This window comes from Mytilus galloprovincialis, chromosome 12 (genome assembly GCF_965363235.1).
Source record: "Mytilus galloprovincialis chromosome 12, xbMytGall1.hap1.1, whole genome shotgun sequence".
Lineage (NCBI taxonomy): Eukaryota > Metazoa > Mollusca > Bivalvia > Mytilida > Mytilidae > Mytilus > Mytilus galloprovincialis.
The window spans coordinates 68,048,826-68,076,779 of NC_134849.1; the positions used below are offsets into that span (position 1 = coordinate 68,048,826).

The 27,954-nt window shown below is 32.3% G+C and overlaps 2 protein-coding genes across 3 annotated transcripts; one reads left to right on the forward strand and one right to left on the reverse strand.

Moving 5' to 3' along the window:
- Positions 1–982: 982 nt before the first annotated feature.
- LOC143054633 (uncharacterized) lies at positions 983–20,627 on the reverse strand. Of its 2 annotated transcripts, none has more exons than XM_076227647.1 (10): positions 20,478–20,627; positions 15,851–16,288; positions 14,224–14,658; positions 13,884–13,934; positions 12,913–13,059; positions 11,672–11,823; positions 10,739–10,807; positions 8,279–8,346; positions 2,603–2,780; positions 983–1,250 (listed from the first exon to the last, which is right to left on the reverse strand). In XM_076227647.1, the coding sequence occupies exons 1-10, from the start codon at positions 20,510–20,512 to the stop codon at positions 1,162–1,164; spliced, it is 1,662 nt and encodes a 553-aa protein (XP_076083762.1). In that variant the 5' UTR covers positions 20,513–20,627; the 3' UTR covers positions 983–1,161. The 2 variants fall into 2 exon arrangements, with proteins under 2 accessions (XP_076083762.1, XP_076083761.1); XM_076227646.1 differs by having other exon boundaries at positions 14,224–14,661.
- A 31-nt stretch (positions 20,628–20,658) lies between these two features.
- On the forward strand, positions 20,659–27,668 carry LOC143054634 (putative peptidyl-tRNA hydrolase 2). The gene is made up of 6 exons (XM_076227648.1): positions 20,659–20,767; positions 22,378–22,512; positions 23,671–23,760; positions 25,549–25,760; positions 26,319–26,433; positions 26,926–27,668. Exons 1-6 carry the CDS (start codon positions 20,687–20,689, stop codon positions 27,010–27,012), a joined length of 720 nt encoding a protein of 239 aa, XP_076083763.1. The 5' UTR covers positions 20,659–20,686; the 3' UTR covers positions 27,013–27,668.
- Positions 27,669–27,954: the final 286 nt, after the last annotated feature.

The window sequence follows — 27,954 nt, forward strand, 5'->3', positions numbered from 1 at the left end:
TTCGTATAAACTTGAGGGCCTCTGTGGCCTAGGTTGTAAAAGTACCGGTAGTCAAACTGTCTCGAGTTCGACGTCCACACATGGCAAGTGCACTCGGCTCAAATCTTTATGACTAGGATTGTCAAATTTTTCTGCAAAAAGGTCTGTGTTTGGCTCCTGGCACTCTGACTTCCTCCACCAACAAAATAATTTACCACCAAGAAATACAACAATATAGTTGAAAGTGGTGTTAAACACCAATCAATCAATCAATCAATCAATCAATCAATCAATCAATCAATCATTTAAACTGAAAGAACAAAACTTGTTTTTAAATAAGAATGACTCATCTCTATCAATCAATAAATATCAAGAGTGTCCTTGTACAGGTTATTTCTAATATCCTTTAATTTCAAGACCACAGTATAGATTTGATTTAAAGTTGGCAAAAGTCAATTCCACATTTTGATATAATGTTGGCAAAAGGTCTGTCCAGTGGCAAATATTTCATATCAATTCCGCATGGAATGAAGGTTTACTTACATCCTAATCTATATCAAAGATTAGTTCTGTTATACAGTGTTTGTGTTGGGGAGTAAGACCAATTTCCCCTGAATGTATATCAAAAGTCTTCATTTTTTTCTTAAATTCATTAGATTGGGAGAAAATTTGGCTTAATTTAAATATTTGTCTAAAAAATTTACAAGTAAGACATTGTTAACCAAAACTATGTTTGAAGCCCATTTATGTATTGTCCTTGGATACAAATTAATTCATTTTGCTTTTAAGATTGCATGAAGGCCTGGATTTGGGAGGGGTATACATTTCTATACTCCTGAATTTTTAGTCCATTTTTCTCTATGCAGTAAAAATATTTCTCTAATCTGTAAACCTGATCCAGGCTTTTTTGTAATAATGCATGCTTACCCTAACAACAAAGCTACACAGGTTTAGACTGTGTACACTTTGTATTTCATCTCAATTTTTATAATAAAAGACACCATGATTCTTCATAATTTTATATATCTAAAAAGTATTACACATTAAAATGTCAATAAAAACAGCTTTAAAACTGAGTGATTTACACTGTTCTGAACACAACTTTTCTTTCTTCAGTAACACATCTTCAACTAGTGTCGAAAGGGAAATAACTCTGGTTTTATCATTCAAAAGGGAGATAACTTAATTTTCTGTTGTACTTGATGGTTTTTCTTTTTCATCTTCATCTTTTATTTTATCAAACAAATCATGTTTCCACGTGGATTCTCTTTCTGAAAACAAATTAAAAAGAAAACTGTTAAATGATAGTTCATTAATACACTTACACTTACAAATGTAAGTTTCTGAAGAAGAAAAAAAACATGCTAGTTTTGCTAGAACCCGAATTGAGATTTATCAGTAAAAAATAATCTTACTATTGGTACAATAACAAGATGCTGCTTTTGCATAGATTTCCTTTTTTTATTTAATTCATTTAAATATGTAATTCTAGTGCAAAAGCTAGCCTAAGGATGCTTAGTGATGTTTCATTGTTTTCATCATTTTTATTGTCATTTAAATCAATACAAGGGATTAGAATTAAATACATGTACAAGCTAATAAGACAATAACTTATTTTTATGCTAGAAAATTTAAATTTATGAGGAGCTGTATGAAAAACTGAACCAACATTGCTCTGGTGTAATAAATATTTCAATAACTAACAAATAATTTATAATATTGTATCTCTAAATAAAATTTAAAATTTAACTGAACAGTTAACGAAATTAACACTTTATATAATATAGTGCATTCAAATGTTATACCTCCATCAGGAATGTTCAAAGACCTCAAAATTTGAAAACTCAAGGATGAGCAAGATCTGAAAACATGAGAAGCTACATAACCAAAAGGAACATCAATTATTCAAAACCTGTATGAAAAATTTAAGGTGAACAGGGTTATCTGCGGGGCGTAAAGGGGGGTATCTGCACGGAAGAACATGAAATAAAATTGCCATTTCAGGATGAACAGACAATTAAAAATGTCTTGCTTGTTGATCATTTTACCAATTTCATGAAACACCGTGAATAACGAACCTTTTCCATGGCTGCACATGAAATAAAAATGGCAAAACATAGTGCATGAAAATAACCCTTTACCACCCTCTTCTCTAAATTTTATTTTCACTGGTGGTCCTGGAAATAAATCTGTTAGTCCTCACTAACATATTTCTATGGCAAGATACCAAAATTATGTCAGTCCTTTGCAAAATTAAATGGTCAAAACCTTCGGACCACCACTTTTCCAAAACTCTGGTCCGAGAAAATGAAAAGTAAGGACAGGGGATAGCCAAATGGCAGAGATAAAAAAAATGAAAAGACAGAAAAAAATTAATAAAGGGTAGATATTAGACTGGATTATCATCTTTGAGGATTTAGCATATGTATGGACAATTATCTAGATTGGATAGTCAACCAACAAATATAAGAGAAAAGGTGATCAACATTTAGTCGAAGAAACTCTACGAAGTTATTCGAAATTTTCTCTTTGTCAGTTTTTTTCTCTCTTTTCCTTATCTGAAGACACAAATACTGTTTTGAGTTCCTCTTAAAAAAAAGTGAAATATATAAGTACAACAAACCTTTGTAACTGTCCCTTGTGTCCCTGCTGTCTCTGTTGTCCCTTGAACTACTACTGAATCCCCTACTGAATCCTCTACTTGATCCCCTGAAGCCTCTTCCTCTACCCCTTGGTGGGGGTCTTCCTCTAAAGCCACGACCTCTGCCTCTAAAACCTCTTTGACCTTCTCTGTTATCATGCTGATAAAATAAATGAATATTCATATATACTAAAGGCTATTCCATCAATTTTCATATCTACTAAAGGCTATTCCATCAATTTTCATATCTACTAAAAGCTATACCATCAATTTTCATATCTTCTAAAGGCTATACCATCAATTTTCATATCTTATAAAGGATATTACATCAATTTTCATATCTAATAAAGGCTATTTAATCAATTTTCATATCTAATACAGGTTATTCGATCAATTTTCATATCTTATAAAGGCTATTTCATCAATTTTCATATCTACTAAAGGCTATTCCATCAATTTTAATATCTACTAAAGGCTATTCCATCAAATTTCATATCTACTATTAAAGGCTATTCCATCAATTTTCATATCTAATAAAGCTATTCCATCAATTTTCATATCTACTAAAGGCTATTCAATCAATATTCATATCTACTAAAGGCTATTCAATCAATATTCATATCTACTAAAGGCTATTCCATTAAAACCAATAAGGGATTGTAGGAAGCAGTTTTCAAAATTCTTCCACAATCAACTTACTTTTTTTGTGAAATTTTGCATATAACAATTGGACATAAAACCATAAATCACAATGTCCATGTCTAAATAAAACAACCCTTCCTACCCTTACATTGATTTTAATAGAATAACCTAATTTCATTCATAATTATCTAAAACTGAAGCCACTGTATGTATCTCTAGAAACTCTACAACTTTTTTTTCTAAAGTACTGACAAAGCAGATTTCTCATTTTTAAGTATGGAATGGGATAGTGGAAAACAATCTGTTTGACTTAATTTCAGTAGTAGAGTAATACATATGTTGTAACTAGTGTTGTCAACGGTTAACCGGTTAACCGGTTAACCGTTCGAACGACCGAATACCGAATACCAAAAACGCTAACCGGTTAACCGGACTTTTTTTCAATTTTAATAGATTTGATATAAATTTGTATTGACATTATTAAATAGTTGTGTTTTCTTTAAAAATTGTCGTCGGGGTAATTAATTTGACGGATCAATTGTCCAGTATATTGATTGGTATTGTTAATCCAAAAATATAAAATTGATTAGAACTTGTCTCTCAGCTCGGGGCAAGATCTTAAGGAAACATAATTAGTTTCAAATATTTTTAACAGTAATTTTTAATCAGCAATACAATTAAATTTTACGATTTACTTCATTATTTCATTTTTGATCTTAAATTATGTAGACCTACATCTGAATGTGCAATTTCCGTCGTGCAAGTGTTTGCCATACTTTAAACTAAATGCTAACTCAAAAACTATAAAAAGCAAACCAACGGGAATGTAATCCATGTATACTTGATGTTACACCCCAGTTCTATTGTTATACTACATAGTTTCTATTTTTGAAACACGTGTAAATTGAATAGATCTATTGTTACGAATAACAATGGATTTTTACAATTGTCTGTAACAAGCGGGGTTTCTGGAAACCCCTGCTTCTACATCCCGCAAACAAAGGCCATTGTTATTCATAACAATAGAAATTGATTATTCTTCAAATAGCATGAGCATAAGAAATTACTAATATTGTTCACTACAAATTTTTTCAAGGTATTAAAAAAAAAAAACATTTTCGGAAATTCCAATACCGCAAAAAAAAAATTAAGCATCTATTTTCAATACAAAAAAATCCTTTAATTACTCCTTTGCTGAAAGTAATATTTATTTTATCCCAGTCATATGTTTCTATTTAGAAACTAGAGGCTCTAAAGAGCCTGTGTCGCTCACCTTGGTCTATGTGAATATTAAACAAAGGAAGCAGATTGAAAATTGACTACAAAGGTCAATAACTCCTACAGGGGTCAATTGACCATTTCGTTCATGTTGACTTATTTGTAGATCTTACTTTGCTGAACATTATTGCTGTTTACAGTTTACCTATTTCTATAATAATATTCAATATAATAACCAAAAACAGCAAAATTTCCTTAAAATTACCAATTCAGGGGCCGCAACCCAAAAACAGGTTGTCCAATTCATCTGAAAATTTCAGGGCAGATAGATCTTGACCTGATTAACAATTTTACTTCATGTCAGATTTTCTCTAAATTATTTGGTTTTTGAGTTATAAGCCAAAAACTGCATTTTACCCCTATGTTCTATTTTTAGCCGTGGCGGCCATCTTGGTTTGATGGCCAGGTCACCGGACACATTTTTTAAACAAGAAACCCCAAAGATGATTGTGGCCAAGTTTGGATCAATTTGGCACAGCATTTCAGAGAAGAAGATTTTAGTAAAAGATATATAAAATTTACGAAAAATGGTTAAAAATTGACTTTAAAGGGCAATAACTCCTAAAGAGGTCAACTGACCATTTTGGTCATGTTGACTTATTTGTAAATCTTACCTTGCTGAACATTATTGCTGTTTACAGTTTACCTATATCTATAATAATATTCAATATAATAACCAAAAACAGCAAAATTTCCTTAAAATTACCAATTCAGGGGCCGCAACCCAAAAACAGGTTGTCCAATTCATCTGAAAATTTCAGGGCAGATAGATCTTCACCTGATTAACAATTTTACCCATGTCAGATTTGCTCTAAATGCTTTGGTTTTTGAGTTATAAGCCAAAAACTGCATTTTACCCCTATGTTCTATTTATAGCCATGGCGGTCATCTTGGTTAGTTGGCGGGGTCACCGGACACAATTTTTAAACTAGATACCCCAATGATGATTGTGGCCAAGTTTCAAATAATTTGGCCCAGCAGTTTCAGAGGAGAAGATTTTTCTAAAAGATTACTAAGATTTACGAAAAATGGTTAAAAATTGACTATAAAGGGCAATAACTCCTAAAGTGGTCAACTGATCATTTTGGTCATGTTGACTTATTTGTAGATCTTACTTTGCTGAACATTATTGCTTTTTACAGTTTATCTCTATCTGAAATAATATTCAAGATAATAACCAAAAACAACAAAATTTCCTTAAAATTACCAATTCAGGGGCAGCAACCTAACAACGGAATGTCAGATTCATCTGAAAATTTCAGGGCAGATAGATCTTAACCTGATTAACAATATTACCCCATGTCAGATTTGCCCTAAATGCTTTGGTTTTTGAGTTATAAGCCAAAAACTGCATTTTACCCCTATGTTCTATTTATAGCCATGGCGGCCATCTTGGTTAGTTGGCGGGGTCACCGGACACAATTTTTAAACTAGATACCCCAATGATGATTGTGGCCAAGTTTGGTTAAATTTGGCCTAGTAGTTTCAGAGGAGAAGATTTTTGTAAAAGTTAACGCCGGACGCAGGACGACGACGCCGGACGACGACGACGGACGCCGGACGCCAAGTGATGAGAAAAGCTCACTTGGCCCTTTGGGCCAGGTGAGCTAAAAAGGGGGATTTTAACTCTCGGACCCCCAACCCGTTCATTATCCAGTGGTCGACTCGGGGTAGGGGTTCTGCAGGTTGGACCCGATTTAAAAGATCAATGTATTTGACTGATTGGAACCTCACCCCCTTTCTGGTGAGTTGGGACCCTAGCTAGATCAGCCCCTCTCCCCAAAAGAGAGAGTTTCGAAATATCAAAGCTGTATCTTTGTATGCTGAGCGTGTCTGCAGGTAGTCGGGTTTCTATTGCAGACACACTTATCCCCTTACAGGTCCGAATATGAATGTTTAATTATTCTCGAGAGGAGGGGGGGCTTTTTTTTCTATCAAATCGTAAGATAACAAAAAAATTAGTTATGATTACCTTTATAAAACTGGTACAGGTAAGTAATTTGGGTTATAATATTGCCTTTATCTTTAGTCTCTTCTACCAAATCCAACCCTTGCCAAAAAATATCGTCCGTCTCATACCCTTCTATATTGAAAACTGTTTACAAGGAGCATGACGTTTTTTTTTGTTTGTAATGTGAATACACGATACAGTCAACCTTGACCTGCTGAGCCATATTTACCCAAGAATTTAATTGGAATATGCAAAACAACCTTGACATTGGAAAAAATATACTCACTTGTAAAAGTTTGAACGAAGATAACCAAAAAAGGTTACTATTGGAGTTTCATGTAATAAAGCAAAAATCTTATAAATCATGGTTTGATATTGTCAATAAAATATATGCTATCGGTTTTTTTTTATTTAATAATCAATGTTAACAATATAGAGCTTAGAATGGAGTGTAACTTAGTTATACACCTCGGGATACGGCCCAGCCTTCAGCTGACGGGGTTTCTTATCCAGACACACCTTTCCCTCGGTGTATAACTAATACGTACGAATATCAGAATTAATCAATTTTAGTTGATACACTTCACATTATTTTTGGAGACAACAAGACAAAATCATCGATTTCATACATATTCAATTCTACGAGCTCAATTTTTTTTTTTCATTTTTCAATTTGAAGTTAGTACAAACGCCATAGTTAAAACCGTGTATTTGATTATCAACAGTCAAACTCCGCCAAGAATCTTCACAAACAAGCCTTATAAAACCAAAGGCCAAACTTTAAAAAAAAAACCCGTAAATGTATGACTTGCATGGAATGTAGTCACATTGACACTCATACCACATCGTCTTATATGTGTAGGGTACTAACTATTGATAAGGCCTTCAAACATTAACTTTAAGTACCGGTTAACCGGTTAGTCGGTCGAACGATTATACGAGTAACCGGTTAGACAAAAGTGTACGATTTGACAACACTAGTTGTAACAGATGTTGAAGACTAATATAAAAAACATTCTGTATGTATTTGCCTTTCCCAAGTCAGAAGCCTTTAACTCAGTGATTGTTGCTTGTTGATGCATATCCTATTTGTTTGAGGAAAATCTGCATATATGTATCAGATTTTAGAATGAGACTTCTTATTTTTGAGACACTCACCCAGTTACATTGTTTGCAACAACATATACTGTGGATTCATTATTATTAGTTGGATACCAATTTTCGTGGGTTTCGTGAGTACAGGTGAACCACGCATTTAAATATTCAACGAAATACAAATTAATAATAGGCTTTGTTCGGAGCGGTTGTAAAACCACAAAGTAAAATATCCACGAAAATGTAAGTTTTCCTTAATCCACTTAATTAATTGATAGCCATATAAAATAAATGATTACACAGTAACTGGTAATAATTTCTGAAATTTACAGTACAAACAGGTAAACAAGCCTGTCATTGTACTTTTTCACTTTCTTAAGGTGGTACCCAACACCATCACTAAAATTAATTTGGCTTGTTTAATTTTCATAAAATTTTGACAAAGTATTTATTTTGACCATTTGAAAAAATACAAAAAATTCAAAAAATTTGAACCAACCATTTTATCAGAAAAAATACACTCAGTCTGGTTATATAGCAGTTAGACAAACACTAATTTTGATCATTGAGAAGCTTAATATTCCTTTAACAACACAAAGTAATTAAAACGTTTTTAAAGAGTTATAGTGTTAGGTACCACCTTAAAAGCCACTTTTATTTAATTCAGTTGTAAATAAAAAATAAGTCAATACCTCAAAATAACTAGGATTTCTAGGTATCATCTCAGGATTTTCCTTCCATTCATCATATCTAAACTTATCTGCAAAAAAATAGAAAGTGTTGAATAAGATATGCTTGAGGAACTAATATACTGTGAAAGTACTATTGTTCATGGGGTACCAATATTTGTGGTTTTCATGGATGACTTTATCCACGAATTTAAGTGTCCAACGAAATAAAATTTTACAACCATTGTCCAAATCAAGACATGGAAAGATCACCATCAGCAGGTTTGACTTCTGATATGATCTAGAGAATATATTGAACTAGATATCATTGAGATGGGAGCCATCTCTGTGGGCCCCGCTGTGAATAATGTGCATTAAAAAATTGTATCTTTACCATAGGACATGGGTTTGTCAACTGAAATCAAAGTTTTTGACCTTGACCTTTGACCTAGGAAGTTGTAAATAAATTATGACACACCCTTTGGTGTTGGTTTATAAACATGTCAAGTATAAACTTTGAAATGATAACGGTTCTCAAGATATAGAGCGGACACGATCTTTACCATAGGACACGGGGTTGTCAACTGAAACCAGTTTTTGACCTTGACCTTTGACCTAGGAAGTTGCACATAAATTATGACACACCCTTTGGTGTTGGTTTATATACATTTCAGGTATAAACTTTAAAATGATAATGGTTCTCAAGATATAGAGCGGACACAATCTTTGCCATAGGACATGGGGTTGTCAACTGAAACCAAAGTTGTTGACCTTGAACTTTGCCCTAGGCAGTCGTTCATAAATTATGACACACCCTCTGGTGTTGGTTCATATACATGTCAAGTATAAACTTTGAAATCATAACGGTTCTCAAGATATAGAGCGGACACGATCTTTACCACAGGACACAGGGTTGTCAACTGAAACCAAAGTTTTTTTACCTTGACCTTTGACCTAGGAAGTTGTACATACATCATGACACGCCCTTGTGTGGTGGTTAATAAACATGTAAAGTATAAAGTATGAAATCATAATGGTTCTCTAGATATGGAGCGGACACAAAGTTATTACAAAGTGTTACGGACGGACAGACGGACGGACGGACGGACGGACGTACAGACTGATCACTATAGGGCGACCCGCCTTTGGCGCGGCCCTAATAACACCAAATCTGAGAATACTTTAATAGAAGTCACAGAACTACAACTGCATTATATCCATTCAATCTTTAATAACCTAAACTGTACAACTTTTGATCTTTTAATTCTCATAAAACATATTTTTGATTAATGAAAGTCAGATTTCCGGTATTGATATGCTAGTATGATAAAGTGATCATTTTAAATCCTAACAGTTCTGTACATATGGGAAATAAAAATTTCATGCTGGGCTTGATTTTGATAAGAATTATTTGACAATACAAGATATGTTTATAACATTTGTTTATGTTACTGTTTTCTTTAGGTGACATATTTATGGCCTAATTAACCATGTGATGGTCTTTAATCTGTTGATCACTTTATCATGGGTTACTAAGTGTTATCACTGCCATTTACACAGGTAAATGTTAACTTTGCAATTTCCTTCAATACAGACTATTTGTAACCTTCGTTTCTAAAGGGTTTAACTTTTCAATTATTGATTTTTTTAGAAAACTAAAATACAACAATTTAAAAACCAACGAACATGTAAATATTGCTCAAACCACGAAAATTGATACCCACGAATTAAAATACTTTCACAGGAATTAATATCAATTAAAATACTTTCACAGGAATTAATATCAATTAAAGTACTTTCACAGGAATTAATATCAATTAAAGTACTTTCACAGGAATTAATATCAATTAAAGTACTTTCACAGGAATTAATATCAATTGAAGTACTTTCACAGGAATTAATATCAATTAAAGTACTTTCACAGGAATAAATATCAGCTATTTTTTTAATTTCCACTTTTGATTCATTTATTCTCTGACATGGGTATCAAACTTGTTTGAGAAAAATATTTTTAGGCTAGTTGTTCAGCTGATAAGCATTTAGGCCAAATAAAAAAGTATGTGTGGTTCCAGTTACATCTGAAAAAAAGTTAGGGTAGGTAGGGATTTTTTTTTATTTTATGTTTTTTTTTAACATTGAGTCTATGGAAGCATCATTCTGACTTTAACAGTGCTTATGAAAAATGACAATAAAATCTTTACAGTACACTATTTTTAAGCCAAAAAGTAGGGACGGTAGGGTTACTGGAACCACACATATATTTTTATTTGGCCTTACTTCAGAAGCTTATTTTATTTTTATACCTTATAGTTAGTTCTCAATGTTTCAAATTATATTTTCTTGTCTCTGATTCTGATATATTCTTAAGATCATATTAAACTCAAAGGAACAAGTCTTTCAGCACAAAAATGGTAATATAAAACAGCAATTCCTTTATTTTCTTTTCCACCAATAGTTTCATGAGATAAAAGCTCATCAACATACCTGGTCTATTTTTAAAATCAGGAAGCCGTTGTTCTCTGTCTGGTTTATCTCCTTCAGGCCTCTTATTGTCTGTTGATTACAGAAAATAGATATGAGCAACAATAACTACTGTAAATTCAGAAATTATTGCGTGCATTTATTATTGCGATTTTTTTTAAATGGATAATAATGCAAGATGAATTATTGCAATTTCAGGAAAATCTGCATATAGTATTATGTATTAGATATAAACATGCCAGTTTTTATTATTGCGATTCTCACCAAGTCGCATTATTCGCATTCATAAAACCTCGCAATAATTTCTGAATTTACAGTAATCATAGATACCAGCATTAAAATTATGTACCCAGACACATGTTATAAGACTCTTCAGTGACAATCGAATCAAGAAATAACAAAGGACTGAAAACGCATATATATGAGAGGTTTTCTGAGAAGAGATTCAAGTCATACAGATCTAGATATAATACATAAATCTGAATTGGACAATGAAACATTTTTCCATTTGAGTTATCTCCCCTTTTCCATAAACTAATTATTCATCCTCCAATCAGCAAACTACTGTAAAAGCAGAAATTTTTGTTGGAGGATTTAATTTCATTTACTTCAGGGAAATAATATATCCATGAAATTAAAACACCACGAAAATTTAACCTACATATTATTTTACTGCCATTTAATAGAAACCACTAAACTAAATCCCCATGGAATGTTATGTAGAGTCAAAACAACGAAATTTTAACCCCACAAGAAATAAACTCTCTACAGTATAGTACATGTACAAATTAATAAGTTTACAAATAATTTTTGAACAATTTCATAGTATCTAAATATCGTCTCCTGGTGTCCTGATTCTTATATTCTGTTTCATGTGCTGTATTAAAATTTTAAGTATGCTAAAAAATATGTATGTTAAATAATTATAACGTTTACCTCTATCCCGTCCTGATGTGGATCTTTCTGGCTTCCTTTCTCTAGAACCATCTTTCTTTCTTTCTCTCTGTCTTCCTCCAATTCTGTCAAATACACGATTACTGTCTTTTCTACTTCCATCAGTACTCTTTCTTTTAGCATCAATTTTCTTCCTAAAATCAAAGACAACATTTATTACATGAAATGTCTTTTATATGCATTTATGTGTTAGTTTTATAAATTTCTATAAACTGAAATGATCTTTTTGTTTTCTCTTACTTTAGAAACCTACTTTTCAGATTTCAGAAGTCAAAAGTTGAATTTCTTAATTGGTACTGCAAGAAGAATGCAATTTCAAAGGGAAAAGAAAATGTACCTTTATCAGTAAGTTCACACAAAAACTTAAGAAAGAAAAAAGATTTAATACATTTGAAATTCAACTAAGCAAACTCCACAATTTCCCCATAAACTGTCCTGTAAGATGATGGAAGTTTTTAATGACCTTGAATGGCTATACAGCCATCATACGGTCGGTATAAGTGGGAGGATTGGCTAGCTATAAAACCAGATTAAACCAGATTATGTTGTACTGTTATACCACTGTCCCAGGTTAGGGGGAGGGTTGGGATCCCGCTAACATGTTTAACCCCGCCACATTATTTATGTATGTGCCTGTCCTAAGTCAGGAGCCTGTAATTCAGTGGTTGTTGTTTGTTTATGTGTTACATAGTTGGTTTTCTCGTTTGAATTGTTTTACATTGTCTTATTGGGGCCTTTTATAGCTGACTATGTGGTATGGGCTTTACTCATTGTTGAAGGCCATACCGTGACCTATAGTTGTTAATGTCTGTGTCATTTTGGTCTCTTGTGGACAGTTGTCTCATTGGCAATCATACCACATCTTCTTTTTTATATGTTCATCAGATAATGTCTGTACCAAGTCAGGATCATAAGAATTGTTTTCTATTCGTCCCTTTGAGTTGACATGGTCTTAACAATTGATTTTGTCAGATTTTATAGACTTCCTCCTTTATGAATTTATCTTAAAGTTTGGTATTTTTTGAAAATACATCCTCCCCTATATCGGCCTCTAACACAAATCACATTTTCTTTAGTTTGTTAGTCTCTAGAAATAGATCAATCACTTGTAATTGGCTTCTTTAAAATCAAGATCTTTCTACTCTTTGTCCTGAACATGTATTAAATATTTTAATGTTGAAGCTTCAAGCTATTAATCACTAGTTTTCTCCTTAGGTTATTACCTTGCATCAAAACTAGGACCTTCATCTTGTTTGCGTTTAGACAGACTGTGTCGTAGGTCATTAGGATTTTTCTCCACTCTTTTAATTCTGTCGTGATCTTCCTCCTTCACTAATGATTCATATTTAGGGTCAGGTTGGAAATTTAACCTGGCAAAGAAGAAAAAGCCTGATTTAATCATTTCAAGTGACTTCAATGACTCACTCACTGTAACACAAGTGTAAGGTTTTCAAGCGCTGATTCAGGACTTGAGGTTTGAGTGGCTAAAATTGTCCCTGGTCTCTATGATAAAACAAAATTTGTTCTTGCTTTTATGCATACTAATTATTTTGTTGTTCTTGTTTTTATGCATAAAAAAATTATATCTTTTTAACAAGTGCCCCAAGGGTGACTGGGGTATAGAAATATGGTCACTTGGTCTTCTCCCAACCGGCAGTAAAACGCTTGTCAAAGTGGGGTGTCCGTTTGGCTGTGTGGGATGTATCAATTTCGCAGTCACGTCCGGTCAGATTGGGGACGTTAAATCCGATGCCTCGTGTAAAGAGAGGGCCACGCTCTTTGCACTTTAAAAACCTTTGCAACAACTCTTTGAGGGGTCCGTAGGTGGCCTGTTGCAAGGCAAAATTTCTGTCCCTATCCAATATACCCTCATTTTCCAGTGGCAGTCCAAATTTCCCCAACCATCATCCAAGATGGCCTCTATTGTGACAAAACCTACCTATTGTATTTATTGTGAACTTGTTCTCGTCCTGAATATGCATGAAATATTTGCCACTGGACGTTAAGCAACCAACAATCAATCAATCAATTTTTAACAAGTTTTTGGGGCAGCATTTTGTTCACGAACCCTACATTAGAGATGTGTAATACATTGTAGTACAGGTACTAACTAAATCCATAAAATGAACAGAGAAAAACATAAAAATAGAAGTGTTCAATTTCATAGTACAAAAGTGTTGTATAAGATACATACTTTATTTCTGGACCATGCTTGAATTTCCTAATCACTTCAGGACTATGACGTCTGAAAGAGCAAATTGAAATATATTTTCTGATCCTTTTAAGACTTTTTAAAACAGATTTAGTAGTGGTGTGTTAATTGAAAGAAATTCAAATTTATTCCTTAGTGTTGAGATATCTCTGTTATATCTATTACATGTATATTTTTTTTTCTGGTGATTCAACGACTTTCATTCTCATAGTTCTTCAAGAACCTTTTTTCTGATTAAATCCTTCTTCAAATTCAATTTCTACTCATATAGTCTGAGGATAAGAATACAACAAAAAAAAATATGTTTTAAAGCAACACTTACCTTTTTGATGAACTATGTGATGCAGATGGAACAACACTAATAATTCTCTTCTCCTCATAAACATTCTCATCTAGAATATTGTCAAAACCGAATATCTTAATTTCCTCACGATCAAATATCGACTTTTTACCTTCGTCTTTCCGTCTGTGAACAATAACATTACTTGAGTCAAATTCTCTACTAATTTCCATCGGTGATGCATGCATGGCATGCGGTCCTCTTTGAATTGCTATTACGATATTGTCCTCAACCACAATGTCTCCCTGATGTTTTTGATCATCAGTTATAAATCTATCGGACAATAACTGTCGACGGATGGGTGTAGCGACAATAATGCCACTGATAAAGTCAGTTTTGTGTCGGATTTTAGGAGGGGCTGCCTTTTTTGGTGATGGTGAAATACTTCTCTCTCTTGGAGCATGATGTGATGAATTCCTGCTAATGTAAAAAAAAAACTTTCCAGTATTGATGGATTGTTGGTATTACTGTAAATTCAGAAATTATTGCCAGGTTTTTATTATTGTGAAGAATGCGTCAGAGTTGTTAATGCAATAATCTAAACTTGCATTTTCAAATATTTTGTATGAATTAAACAGAATTTTTCTCAAATTCGTAAAAATTAAAAGTCTAAAATGACAAAATCGCAATAATAAATGCACACAACAATTTCTGAATTTACAGTATCAAATGGTTTTATATAACATTGTGCATTCAAGAACAGTTTTGTGAATATTCTTGAGTTATATATATAATTATTGTAAATGATGTATGTAAATGTTGATTTAAATTAAACAAAGATGAAAAAAAAATAATTCACAATCTAAAAAACCATTCAAATGTTTATTGAGAAATACACATGTAAATTTGAATCACTGAATATAAATGAGAAGCTATTAAAAAATAAATCAAAAAAATCAAAGAAATATAAATGAGAAGCTATTAAAGAATTGTTTTTTTTCTAACAAAACTTTTGGCAGTCATTTAAAAACACTTTACATGTAAATACTGTGAAAAATTATATAACATGCAAAAAAGGTAAAGAAAGAGCATAACTATTATCAAATTGATCGTTATTTTTCAATATATTAAATTTCCTTATACATTTAATTTGTTATACATGTACATTTCTACAAGGAAATGATACAATCACTTAACTTGCTGAAGTAATTTACTCGAATAACAACTGGAGTGGTTTTCCTTACCTATCCAATCCTAACCTTTTTATTGGCATGTTTTTGATTATGTACCTAAATCCAAGTCATTTTCTTTTATACATATATGAGCAACAAGTACATGTACGATATAATTGCAATCTATTAATGTTCATTTATATTTTGAAAAAATACTTTTTCCAAAATGCAAACTTACTGCAAAAGTTTATTTCAGAAGCTGTTTTTTGAGTTTTACCTGATTTTTCTTGAAATGTGTCAATTTACTTCAATAGTATACATTTTTCAACATATAGTTTTGTTTTTTTTTATTCATAAAAGTTTTCTAATTATAAATATGATCATGATTTGATGATAAATATATATGTTTGAAGTGGTTTTCCTTTAAAATCTAAGATATCTTTAAAATTCAGTAACCTACCTGATTCAAGATGAACTTAAAAAACTCATGCATTTACCTAGGAGATAAAACTGGAGATTGACTTCTGCGACCTCTCAAATCTGTTGATGAATGTGGTGATTGTCTCCTCCTGTCTTTCTCAAGATGACTGTATACCTGTCCTGTACCGATCCTCTTAGGAGATCTCCGTACTGGTCTGTTCCTTGGTGAAAGTGATCTAGGACCTAAGCGTCTTCTCTGGGATGGTGACCTTCTTACAGGTGGTCTTGACCTTGGTAATGGTGAGCCTCTCCGTCTTGGAGATATTGACCTGTTTCTTGACCTTGACCTTCTTATTGGCCGTCTAGCTGGAGAATGTGTTCTTGAACGACGAGGAGAAAGACGTCTTGGTGTTCGAGATCTGGATCTTGAACGCCTTGGGGGTGGTCTCCGTCTTGGTGATCTTGACTTTGACCTTCTTGGTGGAGGTCTTCTGTAAGGTGATCTTGACCTTGACCTACATATAACAAATTAAAATTTATAATAACAATTATATAATTAAAATCTAAATTTAAGAAGAGAAAAATTTAAAACTTTGATATAAACTTAGATATTTATATGCATGGTTGAATAAAAAGGTTTCTGCAATTAATCAACTTCATTTGGCTCTTTTTCAATGTTTTTGAAAACCATTTTAGTACAAAAATTATGTCAAATCACTAGATGTGCGATCAGGCAAAAATGACAAAACAAAAAATGTTTGAATAACTGTTCTTAAACTTGAAGTTAGTGGACAAGTTCAATGATGGCTTAGTTATTTTTGTCCTAAATGATGGTAGTGCACATCGTGCATCATGGGGAAAACACATGGTACATCATGCGAAAACAAATGGTACATCATGGGAAAACAAATGGTACATCATGGGAAAACACATGGTACATCATGGGAAAACAAATGGTACATCATGGGAAAACAAATGGTACATCATGGGAAAACAAAAGATCAATAGAAATCAGTCTTTTACTGACGGGAAAAAATAAAGGGAAAATATATATATTCATTTATCACATATTTGTTACGAATACGTTGGGTTTTGCATATGCAATAACCTCAAAATTGCCCGGGGCAAAAAAGACGATATTGATATTGTGCCCTGATTCCAAATGACGTCACGTCATTGCGTCCTTAACGACACTTTTGTGATACAAAATTTAAAATTTTACCTGTTATGTTTCATTAAATTGTAATAATTGAACTTTGTGTCTCTATTCTGCAGAACTTAGATATGTGATAAATAGATTATAATATGGCCTTTTCCATATTGGCCCTGGTATCATCCCTCGACCCATATCGGCCCTCGGCTAAAGCCTCGAGGCCGATATGGGAGTCTCGGGATGATACCAGGGCCAATATGGAAAAGGCCATGTTATAATCTATACATATTGTTTATAATTCACAGAAGAATATATATGTTTATGTCCAATTAATCATGTTAATATCATCATTGTCATCATGTTTTCAAAAGTTTTTCCAAAATTTCATGCATCATACAAACACATTTCAATGTTCTTTTCTAGAAAATAATAAAAGTTAAATAATCATGGAAATAATATTTAAAACAAATTATTTATCATTAGAATGTCAATATGAAGGAAGTTGAAAGTTGTCAAAACAACTTTTTTTTATAATTTAATGTAAATTATTTCCCTTTAATAATAGCAGAATAGTAATCATGGTAATTGCTACAGAAAAATGTACAAATTACTATAACAACAAGAATGTGTCCATAGTACACGGATGCCCCACTCGCACTATCATTTTCTATGTTCAGTGGACCACGAAATTGGGTTCAAAACTTTAATTTGGAATTAAAATTAGAAAGATCATATCATAGGGAACATGTGTACTAAGTTTCAAGTTGATGTAACTTTAACTTCATCAAAAACTACCTTGACCAAAAACTTTAACCTGAACTTTGCACTATCATTTTCTATGTTCAGTGAACCATGAAATTGGGGTCAAAACTAAAATTTGGCATTAAAATTAGAAAGATCACATCATGGGGAACATGTGTATCAAGTTTCAAGTTGAATGGACTTCAGCTTCATCAAAAACTACCTTGACCAAAAACTTTAACCTGAAGCGAATGGACGCACAGACGGACGGACGAACGAACGGAGGCACAGACCAGAAAACATAATGCCCCTCTACTATCGTAGGTGGGGCATAAAAATAACTTCATGTTAAAACCAAAGTAATAAGTTATTGCCTAATAATACAAAGTAAAGAACTAATTATTTGTAAACATGATAAATGTCATTAGGCTAGAAGTTTTCATGTCCAAACCAAATCTCTCTAAACCTTCACCAGTGATTATTTTATTTTAATTTCATGACACAAACCACAGGATTTTGATGGTAAGGATTTGTTTTAGTTCACTGCACACACTTCATATTAACAAAGTCTGGTTACCTCTCACTGATGCAATAAACTAAGTTACAAATGTATTTGACCAGTTGATCAGTTAGGAAGGTGGTAATGGGGTTACCTTCATGACAAATTTAACAGTAAAAATTCTTGCCAAATGACATTTAACAGTAATTTTTGGTGCATGATGATAAAATATGTAATTTCTTTTAGACGATAAAAAAACACCAAAAATTTCCACGAATTACGTTAATTTTTCAAAAAAATAACGGTAACCATAATTTTTTGAGACCTCTGACAAATCACAATAAATGGTACCGGTACTGTACATTTGAAAAGACATAGCCTTTTAATCAAGCATAGTAAATTAATATGAAAAAAAATAGGTTCATTCATTCAAGTCCTGTAGATGAAGTCCTTAAGCAGTGTATTTTTTTATAAATAGTTTTGAGTAAATTCAAAATAATTTTTACAGCGGACCATCGTGATTACTCAGTGTATAAAAAAAAAATAATATTTAGGCCATTTCATGAATCATATCTTTCACTAAATATTTGTAAATTTAATTTGCACGCCTTAATTATGACTTCATTTTCAAGATAGTAGCACACCTATATCCCTGCTCTATTAAAATTTTTAGGCTATTTAAGAATCATCATTCTGCAGGGTAGTTTACAAATACTTCATTTTATTTATTCAGTTTACATGTAATATTATCATAGTTTCTAATCTTTTTCATTGTATTTCTTTTACAGTTTTATTCCTTCAGTGACAGTGTGCCTTTAATATGCAATGATTATTATGTACCATAATCTCATACATGTGATGGACTGTGAAACTCAAATTAGGGGATTTGGAAATTTTGGTCAGGAGATTAGGACTCAGATCAGGAGGTTTTTTATCGACATAAATTTTGTCGTAAATGTAACCATATGATGTAGAAATGGTGTTTTTCTTCAAATTTCCATCAAATTGTATGTTTCTATTTGAATGAAAATAAAATATTAAGACAAATCTGATTCTTGTTTTGTTTTTGATGTTTTTGATAATTGACTATGTATTCACTGCTTGCAAATAAATCATTTTACTTATTTATCTTATCTGTATAGATTTGTATTCATGTCTCCATCTCCTTATCATTGGTAACTGTATAGACAAATAAGAAAGAAATATATGCTACATGTATACATGTATTTGCAACATGATAATTAAGGTATCGGGACCGTTTGCCCTAATAACGTGTTCGCCCTAGGTCCGTTCGCTCTGAGTTCATTCGCCCTACTATAAAAATATTAATATTCAGGGCACTGAAGTTGAATAAACTTATTCAGATATTTCTATGGTATTTATATCATGTATATTCTTAAAATTTATGGAAACATTGAAATATTTAAAAGTTTATGGCTTGTTTTTGATCATTAATTGTTCAATTACAAAATAATTCGGATAACTCATTACTGTGAAACTTGTCTTTTGATAGATTAATAATAAAAACAAACATTTTATTTTGATAAAATATTCAGCTTGAAATTAATAAAACTAATGATGTAAGAACTGTAAATTATGAAACGGATTTACAAGTTCATTTATTTATACTGCATACTTTCGTGATTGACTGATTACAATTATTTTGTTAACAAATATTAATAAAGATAAATACATTGTATTCCAGTATTCTACTCTGCAAATCAAAGGGAAAATGATAAATTGATTGCGGCAATATAAATATTCTGTCAATTTTTTAACAAACTTTAACATTATAATTTGTTCAAATACTTAAAATAATGCGACTAGACAACAATTAGAAAAAAATAATAATCAGGGCGAATGGACCCTGGGCGAATAGGTATCAGAACGAAGAGGTACTAGGGCGAACGGACCCGGATTCATAAATTAATAAGAAAAATAACAAACACTAACAATAGTACTGCATGTTTTTTAAGCATTATGAAAGTCATATTTCTAGAAAACTTAAAAGACTCATACAGTGTAAAATGTTTTGCTATTTTTATAGTTGTGTAGCAGAAACATCTCGAAAGCTGGAGAGATGAACAGTTAAAGTTAACGCAACACTACATGGTAGGTCTAGAAACAAAGTAATCACTAAAGTAGTAATGATCATAGTGTAGAAGTAACATTGTGTTATTGTTACGATTTATTAACAGACTTTAGCTTAAATTTAGCACAATCTATCTCAGATGATCTGATTTTTGACAATGTTTATGTTTGTAGTGCTGAAATTTCCCGAAATCTTTTGTTGTCTGTGAAAGATATTAACCTTCTATCTCTGGAACGTCGTCTTGGTGAAGGCATTGTTAGTTAAAGGGTGGAATGCTATGCATTTACAAAATGTGTAAGAAACGATACACTATTTACAAGAAAAGACAACTCATGTCACACACCGACTCCATTTTTAGTATCTAAGTGCAAAGTGCGCTTGAAAGTAAAGAGAAAATATCCTAATTTCTAAACTTCTATCTGACATTGATGATTCATGCAACTTTTTCCTGCATTTTACTTTCATGTGTAATTTCTATATCTGTTCATCAATATTGTTCGAATTTTAAGGTATAAAATGTTAACTACGCCGTCACACGTCATTTGAAATTGTAACAATTTGCATTTTCGTCGATTGATCTTTTTTACATAGTGAAAAATCTAGATACATGTATGCATATCCTATTTTTGAACCCTGCAGCCTCTGTTGCTGGGGATAGAAATACCATTTAATTGAACATTGTCAAGCCACAAATACCATTTTTTTTCTACCGTTTAATGAGGGTAACAATGCCCTTTACCGTCGGGCGTCAAACGGTCATTTTCAACTCAATTTGATTAAAATTTTACCATGATTTGTCAAACCATCCTTATCTTTATTGGTCAGAGGTCTCAAATAATTATTGTTACGGTCATTTTTGGGGAAAATTTAACATTATTCGTCAAAATCAGTCAATTTTCTTATCGTAAAGAAAGTGTACATTTTATAATCATGTATTGATAAAAAATTACCGCTATAATAGTGTCATATAAGCTTTAAAAAAGTTGTCATTTGTCAAATCATGTTACTAGTACATGTACATTGCAGTAGAAAGGCTGAGCATGACAACATTATGGTGTTTGTTAAGGAATCAGGGTCCATCCATCCTAAAACATGTTCATGTCTGTGTTCGCCCCCTTTCACTTTGGCATCCTACACATTTGCACCCTTCGTATTGGTTTTATCAAGCATAGTTGCCAACTGACATGACAAGGTCCTGAAGGTGAGGGACACAGGCTCTTTATAGGAGCCTTTAGCATGCTTTTCTTCTCCTGTTTTTCTGTCACACCCAGTTTTATTATATTGACTGTCATAAAAACCTCGCAATAATTTCTGAGTTTACAGAATCATGTCCTTGATCATGATGATGACTTTTCACATGTTGCATGTGGATTTTGTTTTGAATTGAGCGTCACTGATGTGTCTTATGTAGACAAAACGCGCGTCTGGCGTACTAAATTATAATCCTGGTACCTTTGATAACTATTTACACCACTGGGTCGATGCCACTGTTGGTGGACGTTTTGTCCCCGAGGGTATCACCAGCCCAGTAGTCAACACTTCTGTGTTGACATGAATATCAATAATGTGGTCATTTTTATAAATTTCCTGATTACAAAACTTTGAATTTTCGAAAAACTAAGGATTTTCTTATACCAGGTTAAGATTACCTTAATTAGCCGTAATTTGCACAACTTTTTGGAATTTTGGATCCTCAATGCTCTTCAACTTTATACTTGTTTGGCTTTACAAATATTTTGATTTGAGTGTCACTGATGAGTCTTATGTAGACGAAACACGCGTCTGGCGTACTAAATTATAATCCTGGTACCTTTGATAACTATTGTATAAGCTAGTTTATAGTTTATATACACTGAACTATTTCCCTTTGATCTGTGACAGGATTGCTTCCTTTAGAACATGTGATACTTACTTAACCAGTTATAAAAGGTTGAGTTAGGGAAGTACTTATTAAGCTCAGTCAGTATACACACTACCCTTGAAACACAAGAGGCCCCTGGTTTCATGTCCTGGTGGAGACATTAGATGATTTTGTAAGAAGAATCATACACTCGTGTTAAAAATCTTAATGTTTACTGTATTAAACATTTATTAATTGTAAGCATATGTTTTTTTGTAGGATATGGATTCAGCTTCTGGAGGTGACAATGGGAATGAAGAGTCTGCCACCACGAGTGAAGGTGGATTTAAACCAAGGGACGATCATCTGGCAGTGCTCATGTCATTAGGCTTCTCTAAGAATGCTGCCACTAGGGTAAGAATAGTCACAAAAAGAGATTGTTTGGATTTACTTGTGTTCTAGCTAGGGTGCTCCTACTTGGTCATGTTGGTTATGGATAATTCTGGAGTTGATCATATGTGACATGACAGTGCTCATGTGACTTTGGTTCTCTAAGAATGCTTCATGTACCATTAAGGTAAGCTTGCCAATGATTGTCTTTAGTTTTATTCTACTGTACTCACGGTACATTGCACTTTGATTTTGTTCTATGATAAAAGGTGTTTGTTTTACACAGATCTTATTACTAGCATGACTGCTGAAAGGTTATTCTCAATCTCTGTATATCCTGATACAATAGTTAATTTTATTATTTTAAAAAATTTACTTTGATCTTTTTGTGTATAAGTTTTTCATCTCCAGTGACCTGACTTTTCCTATGCAGACAGTTTTACTAGTCCGCCCATCTGCCAGCATTTTAATATTGGGAACACCTTCTCTTTAGGAAAATATAAATCTATATTTTCATTTTTATTGGCAGGGGTTGGGATCGATTAATTTAATAGATGATACTGTGGATTCATTAATATTCGTTGGATACCAATTTTTGTGGATTTCGTGGGTACAGAAAAAACAACGAATTTAAATGTTCAACGAAATGCAAATTTTCTAAAGGAATGCATGTGAACTTGTTCAAAACCACCAATTTAAATATCCACGAATATGCAAGTTTTCTTCTATCCACGAAAATTGGTACTCACGAAAATAAATGAATCCACAGTATTCCATGTATTAACAGATCTATATATATTTGTTTGTAGGGATTATATTATACTGGGAATTACAATCCACAGTATGCCATGTATTAACAGATCTGTATATATATATATTTGTTTGTAGGGATTATATTATACTGGGAATTACAATGCTGATATTCCATGTATTAACAGATCTGTATATATATATATTTGTTTGTAGGGATTATATTATACTGGGAATTACAATGCTGATATTCCATGTATTAACAGATCTGTATATATATATATATTTGTTTGTAGGGATTATATTATACTGGGAATTACAATCCACAGTATTCCATGTATTAACAGATCTGTATATATATATATTTGTTTGTAGGGATTATATTATACTGGGAATTACAATGCTGATCTATATATATATATTTGTTTGTAGGGATTATATTATACTGGGAATTACAATGCTGATCTAGCTGCAGCTTGGATCATTGAAAATGAGGACAAAGATATTAATGCTCCATTTGAGGTATTGTAAAATATAATTTTAAAAGACATAGAACATACATGTAGAGCATTACGTATAGCAGGTTATTTTCACGATTTTCATTGAAGAAGGTATACGAAATATTTTGGCAATTATTATTTTGGCAGATTTAAATCTTTTACTTTTAGCAATACTATAACATGTACACCTTTAACATGTTTAATTTGGCGGAATTTATTTTGGCGAATTTGTTCTGTACGCGAAAATCAGCTAAAATTTACACCCTGTGAAAATAACCCACTATAAATTTTCAGATGCAGATATCTGCTAAAAGAGAGACGAAAGATACAAGAGCATACATTTTTAAACCTCATCTGTCCCTCCTGTTCATAATTCAAATCTTATAGGTTTTTTTTAAATTTCAACCATCTTAAAATTGTCAGTCTCTTTTTTTAATTACCATTGATGTCAATCTTAATTACGTTTTAAATTTGTGTCACTGAGGAAGGTAAATTTCACCTGTGATAGAAGAGGGACATTCAAACCCATAAGTCGAAAACAAACTGACCAAGCTATGGCTCAAAAAGAAAAAGATAAACAGACAAACAATAGTACACAAAACTCAACAAAGAAAACTAAAGACTGAGCAACACAAACCCCACCAATACTGGATGATATCAGGTGCTCTGGAAGGGTAAGCAAATTAATTTTCTATGTATCACTCTGCTCAGCTCATCATTGTATTACATATCAACTCATCCTGAATATGCATGAAATATTTGCCACTGGACGTTAAGCAAATAACAATCAATCAATATTACATATCAAGTCTCTATGATGTCAAATACATTTACCTTGCTGTCCTGGCATTTACATCTTTGACTTGGAATAACACCCAGGTCATTTTGTATGATTGATTGGTGTTCAACACCACTTTCAACACTTTTGTGATATTTCGTAGTGGTAAATTTCTATTGGTAGAGGAAGTCTGAGTGCCCAGACAGAACTACAAACCTTTGGTATGAAAACTGACAAGCTTAGTCATTTATGATTTGAGTCAAGTGCACCTGTCTATGTGGGATTCAAACTCACAAACTCAGTTTTGACAGGCTATTGACCACTCAGCCACCGAGGCCTCCATATAATGTTTTACAAGTGATACCACTTGGCCACCCAGGTGAAAATAATATGTTCTCCTCTGAAAGGCTGGTGAGGCAAATATACCTATTGTTTTTGTCATAAAAAAACCACATGCAAAATCAGATCATTCCATAATCAGATTTTCATCATATTGTGAGTTTAAACTATCAGCAGCTCGTCACAATAGATCACAAAGGCTAGAAATATCTCTGTGTTGACAGTATATTATAAATAAGAATAAGAAGATGTAGTATCATTGCCAATGAGACAACTCTCTGCCAGAGACTAGATGATATAAAAGTTATATGACCTTCAACAACTAGAAAATTCCTAACCGCATTGTCAGAGTTTGCTATGAAAGGACTGGAATGCCAAATGTAAACAATTCAAACGAGAAAACTTGTAGCTTAATTTATTCTAAAAAACTATTAATCAATATGAATATATGATATACAGCAAAAAATAACAACCTGATAAATTAAAGGCTCCTCACTCAGGATAGGCACATACAGAATGTAGCTGGGTTAAACATGTTTGAGGGCGCCCAACCCTTCCCCTAACCTGTGACAGTAGTGTAACAATAAAAAATATTATAGTATGTTTATGATGTATAATTATAAAAATGTTTTTATGATGTATTATTAAAGAAATGAACTATTTATCTGTTTATCACTAAACTTAAATTCATAGGCTGATGCAGAAGATTCCGATGACAGTGAAGACGACTATATTCCTGATGGTGTAGATTTCTATAAGATGGTGTTTGTTGTCAACAGTGAGTTCAGTATGGGAGTGGGGAAGGTAGCGGCACAAGTAGCTCATTCAGCATTAGGTTTACATCGGGTGTTATTAGAAAATCCACAGAAATATGGGCAGATGTTAATGTCATGGGAACAGTTTGGGTAAATATTATATAATAAATAGATTTTCAAGAAACATTTGAAAAAGTACATTTTTGAACAGAACTTACATTTAAAAAATATTTTGTGCCTAGATAGGATAAATAAAAGATATACTGTTTTTGCATTAATGAGAAAAAATACTGCTGGGATTAAGTCAGACTATTGTTCTTATTCCTACTTCTTACATTTGTTTTTCAATTTTCCTTTAAAATATACTTAAACTTTTCCCTCTCTTTTACCCTCTTAAATTTACTTTTATCAAGTAACTTCATATTTTGTAGTGTTTTAGAGGTGAAAGTTCAATATAGCTATCATTATTATTGTACAGTAAAATATTTTGTCAAGACTGAACTGATATTTGAAAATCAAATTCACCTTATCGCTTTTTATCTGCAATGCCACAATGGAAAAGTGACTGTTGTATGACGTCAATAGTTCAAGCGGGACAGATTCTCGGATCCAGCAGGAATATCATTAAGGTGTTTTAAAACTGAAATAACATTTTTTAATTTTTTTTAAAAGATGCCTCTGTAAATTCACTATTTCTTTTTTAAACAGGGAAACCAAAATAGTAGTAAAGGGAGAGAATACATCACAGTTATTAGGATTAGCAGCCAAAGCTAATACCATGGACCTCCCTAATTATCTAGTACAAGATGCTGGAAGAACACAGGTATGCCAAGGGAGATAATTCCTCTCAATAATTTGGATAAGTATGTATCTCCTTAATTATCTAGTACATGATGCTGGCAGAACACATGTATGCCAAGGGAGATAATTCACCTCAATAATTTGGATTAGTATGTATCTCCGTAATTATCTAGTACATGATGCTGGCAGAACACATGTATGCCAAGGGAGATAATTCACCTCAATAATTTGTATTAGTATGTATCTCCGTAATTATCTAGTACATGATGCTGGCTGAACACAAGTATGTCAAGGGAGATAATCGTATGAAGAAACAAAATTGTTTTTTTTCTTCTTTTTCATTGTTTAATTTGTAATGTTGTTTTCATAGACAGCACAAACTATTGGGTTGGTCTTTATTGTTCTCAAGCTTGTTGATTGAATCAAACAAATAACAATTTGATACTCTCAATTTTGTTTTCAATATATATATGTGTATATGCCTATGAACAATCATTCCCCATTTTATTTTCAGATTGAACCAGGATCCATTACTTGTCTTGGCATTATGGGAAAAATTGACCAAGTAGACTCTGTCACAGGAAGTCTGAAGTTACTATGACAACAACAAATGCTTAGCTGTGATAGGAAGATCTGTGATTTTATGTTCAATGCTTTCATTGTAGCATTTGTCATGTTCAGTATACATGCTATTTTTATCATCAATTATTGGACCAGTCCAAACAGTGTGAAAGGGGTGCTTAGTATACATATGAATTGTACTTAATATATGAGTTGGATTTCCAACAGGTGCTTGAAGCTTAAGTTGGTCAACCTTGCACTAAAGTAAAAGATCTTCTTAAAATGTGTGTAACAACCACTGTCCATTGGTTTTGACTATGCTTAATTTACATTACTTTGAGTACTTTATGACACAAGATTATCAATTCGACAATTGCCATCATCATGAATTTCAATGATCAAATATTAATATTTTAACAATTTTCTTGGGCTTATGGGTGTTTTTCAAAATCCATTGTAATCCTAAATGGAAATTTTAGTTTTAAAAATCTGACATATTTTGTCGTTTTGTTTTTTGAATTAAGAATAAGATATTTTTTTCTTTCATGTATTATATAGTTTAATATCAGTTAAATGCATTTTTTCATTCAAAACTTTTGATTGTATTTTTCATGGTGATTTGTCACTGAATCATTGAAAACAGTATATATCTGTATATTCTAATTAAGAGGGTCTGGATGGGATTTACAAAATAGAGAATAATGGGTCTAGAAATAAAAGAAATAGAAAAAGTGGTATAAAAATGGAAGAAAGAATAATGGGGTGCTAAAATATAAAGAAAAGAAAAAGTGGTATAAAATAGAAAAAAGAATAATGGGGTGCTCAAATATAAAGAAAAGAAGAGAAGTAATTTGAAAAAATGACCTAAAACATTTAAGAATAATACAAAAATGAAAAAAAACAACTCACCAAAACCCTCAAATACAAATAATGTATTTTATTATGTGTTAAAATAAGATGGATGAAAGGCCCTAGAAAAATC

What these genes read in the sequence shown, in the direction of transcription:
- LOC143054633 (XM_076227646.1), bottom strand. Translation starts at nt 20,512, where the DNA reads ATGCCTTCACCAAGACGACGTTCCAGAGATAGAAG. An exon ending in TCTCCAGTTTTATCTCCTAG is followed by an intron (nt 14,662 to 15,850) that starts GTAAATGCATGA and finishes TTTTTACATTAG; the next exon opens with CAGGAATTCATCACATCATG. An exon ending in GGTCCTAGTTTTGATGCAAG is followed by an intron (nt 11,824 to 12,912) that starts GTAATAACCTAA and finishes CTTTGATTTTAG; the next exon opens with GAAGAAAATTGATGCTAAAA.
- LOC143054634 (XM_076227648.1), top strand. Translation starts at nt 20,687, where the DNA reads ATGATTCATGCAACTTTTTCCTGCATTTTACTTTCATGTGTAATTTCT. An exon ending in ATGTCATGGGAACAGTTTGG is followed by an intron (nt 25,761 to 26,318) that starts GTAAATATTATA and finishes TTTTTTAAACAG; the next exon opens with GGAAACCAAAATAGTAGTAA. An exon ending in AAGATGCTGGAAGAACACAG is followed by an intron (nt 26,434 to 26,925) that starts GTATGCCAAGGG and finishes TTTTATTTTCAG; the next exon opens with ATTGAACCAGGATCCATTAC.